General features: G+C 38.7%; 1 protein-coding gene across 2 annotated transcripts; it reads left to right on the top strand.

The window, feature by feature from the left end:
- The first annotated feature begins 3,136 nt into the window (after positions 1-3,136).
- LOC112790053 (uncharacterized) lies at positions 3,137-6,319 on the top strand. Of its 2 annotated transcripts, none has more exons than XM_025832282.3 (4): positions 3,137-3,580; positions 4,611-5,107; positions 5,393-5,637; positions 5,726-6,319. In XM_025832282.3, exons 2-4 carry the CDS (start codon positions 4,659-4,661, stop codon positions 5,959-5,961), a joined length of 930 nt encoding a protein of 309 aa, XP_025688067.1. In that variant the 5' UTR covers positions 3,137-3,580; positions 4,611-4,658; the 3' UTR covers positions 5,962-6,319. The 2 variants fall into 2 exon arrangements, with proteins under 2 accessions (XP_025688067.1, XP_025688066.1); XM_025832281.3 differs by lacking the exon at positions 3,137-3,580 and adding an exon at positions 3,973-4,352.
- The last annotated feature ends 2,451 nt before the right edge of the window (positions 6,320-8,770 follow it).

The raw sequence follows: 8,770 nt of genomic DNA, 5'->3' as shown, positions 1-8,770 counted from the left end.
GCCAATGGAAATTGAACCAGTAGTAATTCAAAGTGACCATTAGGGGTGTTTATGGGTCGGGTGAAACCGAGTTTGATGTTACCCAGACCCGCCCCGAAATATATATCAAGCCTATTTGTTAGACCCAAACCTAGCCATAGACCCGATGAAACCTACATACTTTTGGGCCATGATTATACCGGGTAAAAACCGGGCCGTTAACATTACCTTCTTGTAAGTTAGCATGTGAAAATATCCAAATGTTTAAAACTCCAACCATTATTTGACATGGTAAAATTCACTTAGAAAAATATAACAAGAACCAACCCTCTCCTAAAATTAAAGCATAACCACAATCAATACTAATATTGTCTAATAACATCAAATATTTAAATCAATACAAATAACACAATATTATGCATTCTAAAGTCTTATACATTTTAAATATAAAACATTAACTTATAGTCTTATAATGACTAATAACACAAAATATTAAGATTTACAATACTTAAATTCCAAGGCAATTGACTTGATTAAAATGAAAAGGAGAAAGCTTTACTGAAATACAACAATGGCAACTTCCTTACGTGCATGTCCTGATTTAATTTAACCACGGTTTTCAATTTATATATAAATCGCTGTAAGCTGGTACGGTTTATGAGCGAGTTGGAATGACCATAAACCGTGGTAGGTAACCACGATTTATGTAGGAAGAAATTTGCTCATAAAACTCTCTAACCAGCCACGGTTTATGAGGAGAATAATTCTATATATATGAGTGAGACTCAAGCTGCTGAAGAGGAGAGATATCACAATGGCAAGTGAGGAAGAGAGTTTTCTTGTCTTAGTGCATTGCTCTGGAAAAATTAAAAGAAGCCAAAAATATGGTGTGAAGTTTACTGACAGAGAACCATTGAGTGTATTCATCAGTTCATCAAGTACTCTATCAGATGTAAAGAACAGCATCTTGCAGAAGTTTAGGGTATTTGGGAGCAAGTGGGTGAAGAAGATATTTTGCAAGATTCCCATCGCAGTTGTCTCGACCGGTGTTAAGTATGATACGTTTGTGCTAGTGGCTGATGAAGATATTAGGGTTCTGTTTCATTGTGTTAGGAGTTTTTCGGAGGTCAGAATACACGAGCTGTATGCGAAGTTGGAGGTTGGTGTCGATAGTTCTGGGGCATGAGCTCCGATTCATAGCTCGACTGCCGCGGGCGGTGCGTCTAGTTCGATGCCTGCGGCTGGACCATCTGTACCGTTAGTCGCATCCCCTTCCTTTGCTGCTGATTTAGATCGAACGGAGGCAGTTGGTTCTGTACCGTTGGATAATCTTGGGGTCTGGCAGCAAGCATTTGAGGTGGATACCGGTGGTGGCATGATTCATGATGTTCAAGGCTTCGGAGAACCTGATCGAGTAGAGAATACAATGCGGGACGATGACTCTGACCAGGAGCCTGTAGATATCATTGGAGACAGCAATGATGACACAGGTGCCAATCCACATACACAGCACGGGCCTTCAAGTTCTGACACACAGCAGTACCATCCACACTTCTCCACTCTAAACTTTGAGGCTCTGGGTCAACAGGCGGAACATCCTGACTCGGTGGCTGAACATCAGAATATAGCCACGCGCGTATATACGCATGGTCTCTTCACTAGCATCTGCTGGGAGAGCCCGAAACCTCTCATGGAACCATGTGTAGCACACTGTTATCTGCTTGACTTTATTCTGCGGCAGTAACTCTCCAAACAACTCGCGAAACCATACTCATGAGGGTCTTCCGTTCTCCATTAGATTCTCAAAGTCAGTCAGGCACCCACTAACGGACTCTCCAACGATGGGCAAACCCAGCTGATAAGCCACATCTTGCAAAGTGATGGTGCACTCCCCAAATGGCATGTGAAAGGTGTGGGTCTCAAGACGTCACATCTCAATGAATGCACTAAGTAGAGGCTCATCAACCCAGAATCACTGATTGTTCAACCTAGCCAAGTGATACAAGCCCGCGGTCTCCAACTACGGTATAATCTGATCGTGTAAAGGCATATTCTATTGTCTCCTGACACCTCTAATAACCCTAGTAGGCTGTAAAATGTGGATAAGAAAATCCTCCACATACGACCAATACTAATAACAGCAAATATAATTTAAAAAAATTATTATACACCGACATTGATTTTCTATTTTCTCTAATAATAATGATAAAAATAACAAAACAATGGCAATAATAATAACAACAATAACAATAGTAACAATACCAACAGAAATAATAATGCTAACAACAACAATAATAATACTAACAACTCCCAATAATAATAATAATAATAATAATAATAATAATAATAACTCACAACAACAACAACAACAAGGTTGTATAACCAACTTCTTGGTCGATGTATCCAGCCACGTGCGTAACGCCATTTAATTGGTACATGCGAGTTTCGTCTTCCATAGCTCCACTACCCAACTGGTTCAAAACCTCAAAGTCTCCCCCTAAACCTCGTATTCTCTCTCAACCACCCAACTTCAAAAAATTTGCTTTGCCTCAAATGTGATCTGTGATGACTTACAGCAGATAATGTATTTATAGTACTTCAAGCATAAACCGTGGTAGCCAACAAGATTTTATGCTCAGAAAGTTTATTCATAAACCGTGGTGACCACCAACGGTTTCTAGCACCAATTTTTCAAGCGTAATCTATGGTAGCCTATCGCAGTTTACGTTCATTTTTTCATGCATGTAAACCGTGCCAGCTTACAACGGTTTACATATAAATTGAAAATCATGGTTACTCACCACAGCTTACATATAAATTAAATAAGAACATGCAGGTAAGGAAGTTGCAATTGTTGTATTTCGGTAAAGCTTTCTTTCTTTTATTTTAATCAAGTCAATTACCCTAAATTCCACATAAGAACAGCCATCATCCATTACTAAAAATATTAATTGTGTATGATGACTAGGCTACCGAATCAAATTTGGGTGACTCGAACTATGGCCCGGACTCGACCTGAATTAATGACCGGGTCTATTTTTAAGATTCTTATCCAACTATAGACCCAATAAAATCACACTAAATTAGTCCTTAAAAAGTTCGAAACCGAACCGACCATGAACACCCCTAATCAGCTTTCCCAAAACCTGACTCGACCCGTCCAAAAATAACCCTACCCGCCCTAAATCCCTAATTGGCAGCCTCCAGTCCTTACCACTCGGCTACTGTCACTCTCACTCCCTCCCACTCACAACACAGAGCTTCCAATCTTCCATAGTCACTCACACCTCACACTCACAAGTCACGCCGCCGCTGACCGCTCCCAACCGTGCTGCATCTGGCGCGTCGCAGTCTCGCACAGACCTCCTCACGCTCGCACCTCCCTCCTCACGTTTGCACAGACGGCGAAGTCGCACCCAGCAGTCGCGGCGCTCCTCGTCACTGTCGCCTCCTCAGTCCAGATGGGTCCTAGCCACCTCCGCTGCTCCGTCTAGTCGTCGTTGCCACTGATCGTCGGTCTTGGGCTCCTGGGTCCTGTCCTCTCGCTCTCTGGGTCTGCTCGTCTGTCCTCTTGCCCTGGGTCTGCTCGTCTGTTTTAATGGTCGGCTTCTTGCCTCCAGTCCTTGCTGTTGTTTTGTTTTTTAATAGTTGAGTTTTGATTAAATTAGAGTTTTAAGTTTTGATTAAATCTGATGCAGATTTTGAGATTTATATACTGCTTGCTGTTTTTTGTTTTGTTTTTTGATGGTTGAGTTTTGATTAAATCAGAGTTGAGTTTTGATTAAATCTTTTGCAGATTCTGAGATTCATATATTGTTTGCTATTTTTTATTATGTTTTGGATAAAAACTTAGTTTATAATTATATTTATTAGATATTTATAATTATAAAAATTTTGATATTTATAAATATTAAAAATTATAATTTTTTTATTTTTTTATAAATTATAATAATTAAAAATAAAAAAAACAGAAGAATTTTTTTTACCTTTTTACATATATTATTTAGTAGTTTGAAGTAAGAAAAAAAAAGATTTGACCGGCTAACCCCGCCAACCTGCTGTGAGATGGAGTGGGGTGGGATTCTAAAACTGCTTTACTAATTGGGGTGGGCCAGCCCGCCAAAGAACGGACTTCTAGCGGGACGGGCTTCCACGTTTGCCACCCCTACACCGATCCAAACATAGCCTTAGGTTAAGTTAAACCCCCAAATCAGTTTTTGTTTATGTTAAACTTAAACCAGTGCCGGGATGCTTCATTCCCATTCGCAAAAGTTAGTAATTTTTAAACTCTGATACCCAACTTGCGAACCCATCAATTGGGTCCATAAAGTTTTCAACTTGACGAGTAAAGATTAGTGCTTGCTGAATCCCCGGTTAGTTTCGTTATTCCTTCTCTTTTCTTCTTTGATTCTCTTGTTTCAATCCATGTTTTGATTTTTATGTTACTTTACTTGGTTTTTCATGAAAGAGAAAAGTTCACGAGTTTATTTAATTTCAAGTTGGTAACTACTTTCATTAGTGTTTTATGCTCAGAATTTTGGGACTGAGAGTTAAATGCAGTAAGATTAAACACTAGTTACATTCAAATAATTCAATTTGCATTGTTGGTTTTTCCCTTTTATGAATGACAGGAAGTGTTCCTTGTGATTTTGCTGAAAGATTCTTGAGGACCTTTTAAGATGTTGGCAATTGATCCTGCAAAGAAATTATCTTTCAATAGATTGATTAGCAATGGTGATTTGGTTATAGTTTATGAAAGGCATGACAACATGAAGGCAGTAACAGTGTCTGAAAATTCGGTACTGCAGAATCGATTTGGTGTTTTTAAGCATTCGGAATGGATAGGAAAGCCATTTGGGTCTAAAGTATTCAGCAATAAGGGTGGTTTTGTATATTTGTTGGCTCCAACACCAGAGTTATGGACTCTAGTGTTAAGCCACAGGACTCAGATTCTCTATATTGCAGATATTAGCTTTGTTATCATGTACTTGGAGGTTGTTCCTGGTTGCTTGGTTCTTGAATCTGGCACTGGAAGTGGATCTTTAACTACTTCGCTTGCAAGGGCTGTTGCTCCTACGGGACATGTCCATACGTTTGACTTCCATGAGCAACGAGCTGGATCGGCTAGGTAACGAACAAGGAAAATGATAGTGATATTCTTAATTTCCACTTACCTCATGATTGCAAGTTTGTGACCATTGCCTGGGAAACTTAATTTGAATGCATTTGAAGTTACATATTTGTGAAAAAATATTCCAATGTTCAATCTCTTCGTATTTTGTATGCATAAGTTGATGTTTAGTTGGATTGTTAGGACTCTACTTAACAGGATTTAGCATTCTTGAATGGCTGAAAAAGTCAATTCCACCATTCCAGTCTGATATGTTTACTTGATTGATTTTCTTCTTCATAGGGATGATTTTGAGAGGACAGGTCTAAGCAGCATAATTAGTGTGCGAGTTAGGGATATTCAGGGCGAGGGATTTCCGAATGAATTTGCTGGCTTGGCTGATGCTGTATTCTTGGATCTACCCCAACCATGGCTTGCTATTCCCTCAGCCGCAAAAATGTTAAAACAAGATGGTACATTGTGCTCATTCTCTCCATGTGTTGAGCAAGTACAGCGATCGTGCGAAACACTTCAAAACTGCTTCACAGGTTCATTTTCTCTGTATTTTACAACTTTTGGTGCCTTTTCTATGACTTTCAAGTTATAATTCCTAAATAAAATTTGTTTGTGTTAAAGATATAAGAACATTTGAGGTGCTGTTACGCACATACGAAGTTAGAGAAGGGAAAATGGAAAACCTTAATGGAGACAACAATGGGTCTAATGGTTCTTCTCTGCCTTGCAAGAGGAGGCAACGTTCCGACGGAAGCTATGCGCCAGACAGTACTGTTTCTTCGGTTATGGCTAGACCTTGTGGCGAAGCTAGAGGTCACACAGGCTTTTTGACATTTGCTAGACTTAAATGCCTCTGATGAACATTGCTACCATGTCCATCCATTTTTGTAGCAAGGAAACTAGGCTTTCAATTTTAGTGCCTCCTTTCAATTTGGCTATCATCATCATCATTACATAATTAGAATGTTGTGATATTTCTTTTTTTTTTTTTTAATTTGAAGGAGATTTTATTTATGTAGTTATATGTTTAGTAGGAATCAGACCTTTTTCTTCTTTTGTTTGTCTAATTCTTATATTTTGAGATTATTCAATTTTTTGGTTCTTTCTAGGATGAGGATCTTTTGTGTGTCATATATTCACTTGAAAATGTCACAGAACAAGAGAAACACAGTATTGAATTATCAACATAAATAACAATGGTTCTTATAATGATAAGATTTGTGCCTCTATTTTATAACATGATGCTCTTATTTTAGAAAGGAGCAGAATAAAGTTGTGGATCCCTTCTTCCTCACTTCAGGAACAATCAATTATAAAAGCTGTAGATAGAATCCTTTAAGGGTTTGTCGTTATTTAATGAATTGTTGTATGTAGAATGCGAGATTTAAACCCTCAATCAATCTAAGTTGGTTAAGGTTTTGTTGACTCGTTAGGCAGCATAGTATTTTAGATAAGTTATATATGTGAGCAAGTAGTTATTGACAAATTTTAAGATGAGAAAAGATACACGTTAATAATTATTTTGCAGATATTTTAGATGAATTTATCTCTCGGTAGTATTATTAAATCTAACAGTAATTCTTATGAAAAAATTTTCATAGATAACCCAATGATTTCTGATAGTATTAGAGAAGTTGGCTGAGTCATGAGCAAAATGTTATCCACACACTACGGGAATTCAAACCTTCAAAAAAATTTCTTAAAACTGAAAATGAATAGTAACGTTCTTCTCAACTTTAAATTTCAAAAGCCTTACATTTCTGTGTCTAAATTGTTTTAAATTTCAAAAGCCTTACATTTCTGTGCCTGAATTGTTTTCTGAGAAAGAGAAAAAAAAAATTTGTTTTTTATCCACAGATCAAGGACTAATCAGTTGCGAATTGGAGCTCTATTTAAGGATTCATTGTTGACCAATGAGTTGCTGCATGCATAAGGTAAAATTCGAACTTCGAACTCCTGACACTTGCTTAAGCAGACTAGTGAGCTAACGACTAATCCAATTTAGTTAATTTTTTTTTGGTTAAAAAAAATTCTTGTTATCGTCACTACATTTTTAACATTTGCCTTAAGCCAAACTTTAGGTTGGAACTTGGAAGGATTTTTACTTTTTAGTTTTTACTCCTTATATTTCTTCGAGTCACTCCTACTAAACATTAATTTTTTTTAAATAAATAAAATAAATATTAATATTACTGATATACGTAGTTTGCAGAGTATTTATCATTTCCATATTTAACCTTATCTTGTTCACAGTGTAAATGAGATAAGGTTACTTGGTGCCTATAAAAGCAACTCGTTCACAGACCGTCTGACCCCACTCCTGACCCACATTTCTCACATTTTTCTCCATCCTTAGGCCAATTTATTGAGAGTTTTGAGTTCCCAGAATGTTATGGCACGCAACCTTGACATAAATCGGCTGAACGCAACCTGACACATTGCGGGAACCATCGACTTCGAGGTTGGTGCTATCTTTTGGGTTCAAATTAATAATTGATCGTCTTTTAATTAGTGAATAGACGGGATAGATGGAATGATATTTAGGTAACACAGAGTATGTTAGTTGAAAAATATGGATCAAAACATTTATAAATAGTTAAGTTCATTTATAGTGAACTTTTTGTTGATAGGGAAGACTTGTTGACAACTTAGTTAGCATAAGTTAAGTTTATTCATAGTGAAAATTTGATAAGTAAGTTAGTTGGCAAATAAGAATTATAAGTGCTATTTTTTCTGATGTTTATCTAATGGTTATCTGAGTTGCATATTATATTTTTTAGAATAGATCTGAACATGCTAGATAAGTTAGTTTGAAGTCTTGTATTTGTAACTTTTTTTACCTTTAAACAGAGGCCTCACCTTTTATTATCTAGGCGGGTTAGTCACATACTTGTACCTCCGGATGCCATTGTCCCTTACCTGAGAGAAGCCGGGTTTGGCGACACGGTGTAGCTCAGGGACTTTGTCTTTGACAACTCCCTGATCACTGCATTTGTGGAGCGGTGGCGTCAAGAGACCCACACTTTCCACCTGCCATGGGGTGAGTGCACCATCACCCTACAGGATGTTCCATACCACCTTGGGTTACGCACAGATGGAGAGTCAGTGGGTGGGTGCCTGTGTGACTTCCAAACTTGGCACTAGCGGCCGACATGGGAGTACATGGAGGAGCTCATAGGAGCCAGACTGCCCCTTCCAGCACAGCAGGATGCGCAAAGGAAGAAGTCGTTCAACATCAAGATGAGATGACTCAGTGACCGAGTCCAACAAATGCCAGCCACCGACAATCCGAACACCCTCAGGTGCTATATATGCTGCTGATCGGTGGATACCTGATGACCGACAAGTGCAACAATCAGGTGCACATCAGGTGGTTGCCATTGTTGGTGGACTTTGGGAGGTACAACGATCTTTCATGGGGGTTCGCTGTGCTTGCATGGACGTACCATTCCTTGTGCCATGCAGCACATCGTGATACGACGAACATCGCTGGCTGCAACTCACATGTCCATCATAGTATGGCATAAGAGTGTACATGGCTCGGTCCGGCCCGAAGACCTAGCCCGGGCCCGAAGGATTTTGGGACATGATAGCCCGAACCTGAAGTGGCCCGGGGCTAACCCAGAAAAAAGAAATAAAACTAGATTGAGGGATGAAACCGGGACC

Source organism: Arachis hypogaea, chromosome 3 (genome assembly GCF_003086295.3).
Source record: "Arachis hypogaea cultivar Tifrunner chromosome 3, arahy.Tifrunner.gnm2.J5K5, whole genome shotgun sequence".
Classification (NCBI taxonomy): domain Eukaryota; kingdom Viridiplantae; phylum Streptophyta; class Magnoliopsida; order Fabales; family Fabaceae; genus Arachis; species Arachis hypogaea.
This window is presented reverse-complemented; position numbering and strand designations above follow the sequence as displayed.

What these genes read in the sequence shown, in the direction of transcription:
- LOC112790053 (XM_025832282.3), top strand. Translation starts at nt 4,659, where the DNA reads ATGTTGGCAATTGATCCTGCAAAGAAATTATCTTTCAATAGATTGATT. An exon ending in CAACGAGCTGGATCGGCTAG is followed by an intron (nt 5,108 to 5,392) that starts GTAACGAACAAG and finishes TCTTCTTCATAG; the next exon opens with GGATGATTTTGAGAGGACAG. An exon ending in ACTTCAAAACTGCTTCACAG is followed by an intron (nt 5,638 to 5,725) that starts GTTCATTTTCTC and finishes TTTGTGTTAAAG; the next exon opens with ATATAAGAACATTTGAGGTG.